The following is a 1,201-nucleotide window of genomic DNA, read 5'->3' on the forward strand; positions in this document are numbered from 1 at the left end:
ACAGCCCCTGTGCAGCGCTCCTATCAGGTCTAGGGCCCGGCAAGGACATTTGGATTCTGGGGCAGCCAGGCAGCCTGTCCCCTCAGAGGACGCCCCAGCGTCCCTCTGCACGTCTGTCCGGCCACGCGCACGCGCTCTCCTGCACAAATGCAACACCATGTGCGCCCCCCGGCCTGGCCTCAGAGTCGAGAAAGGAATCCAAGACACCATTCCTATCGGTCAAGCTTAAAACACAATGTGGCTCATTTTTATTTTATCTCAGAAAAAAACACATTCCCTTTAGAAAGAAAGGCAGTTAGGGCCTCTCACTGGGCAGCTCTGAGCCAGCCAGGCACATGCCCGGGGCCTGCCAGCCCCCAGGCCACCCCGGGCCCTGAGCGCATGCCCTGTGGACACTGCTCTGATGGCCCTGGGACTGAGAAGTGCTTGATGGCTTGTGGCAGTAGAGAGGGCTGCCTGCAACTCCCGGGCAGGGACTTCTGATGCCAGGTTAGCAGCAGGGCTGACAACAGAGCCCGCTGCCGGGGAGGGGACGATAATAAAATAAACAGGGTTTCTTCACGCTTACATTTCCTCCTGGAAAAAGATAAACAGATGCCAACTCCGGGCCCAGCCGCTCCTGCACCCAGGAGTCTGGGGCGGTGGTGTGTATGTGACAGGGACCCGCTAGAGCTGTTCCCCAGCCTCGGGGCCAGGCCAGTCTGCTGCGCTGAGACAGGGCGGCACCCCTGCATGCCTCTGGGGAGGGCGGCTGAGCTCGGCCGGCTGGCATGTCGCTGTCGCTGTTTCTGCGGCCTGGGCCTGGTGTGGGGCCTCGCAGCATGAAACGTCTGCTTCCTCGGACCCCCAGATCCTTCGCTCTGGGTCTCGTGCTGCTCCAGCCTGGGGTTCCCTCCTTTCCGTCCAAGGCGGGCAGCCCGAAGGGTCTCCCAGTGCACCCTTTCTTCTGTTCGCCCAGAGCGACTGGTCCAGTCAACCAGAAAGATGAAGATTTCCTTCCCTCGGGAAGGGGCGAAGTCTGTGGCCCATCAGGACACCCCAGCTCCGTCCTGGGCCAAGGGGTCCTCTAGGCCAGGGGACTCTGGGCCCGCTCCCGTGAGCTCATGGCTAAGAAGTGCCACGTGGGGGAGACCGGTGGTCTCCGGGGACTCCTGGGTACCCCTCCCACTTACCAGCCCCAGCGTGTAACCATTGGGCCGCC

General features: G+C 62.1%; 1 protein-coding gene across 1 annotated transcript in view; it reads right to left on the minus strand.

Moving 5' to 3' along the window:
• Positions 1-213: 213 nt before the first annotated feature.
• ADORA2A (adenosine A2a receptor) overlaps positions 214-1,201 on the minus strand; it is a 12,435-nt gene continuing 11,447 nt past the window's right edge. Inside the window, exon 3 of the mRNA XM_006157175.3 lies at positions 214-1,201. This exon is cut by the window's right edge and continues 22 nt beyond it. Coding sequence (XP_006157237.1) covers positions 1,029-1,201 — 173 coding nt within the window. The 3' untranslated portion in view covers positions 214-1,028.

The sequence above is a fragment of the Tupaia chinensis genome, unplaced genomic scaffold (genome assembly GCF_000334495.1).
Source record: "Tupaia chinensis unplaced genomic scaffold, TupChi_1.0 Scaffold000531_1, whole genome shotgun sequence".
NCBI lineage: Eukaryota > Metazoa > Chordata > Mammalia > Scandentia > Tupaiidae > Tupaia > Tupaia belangeri.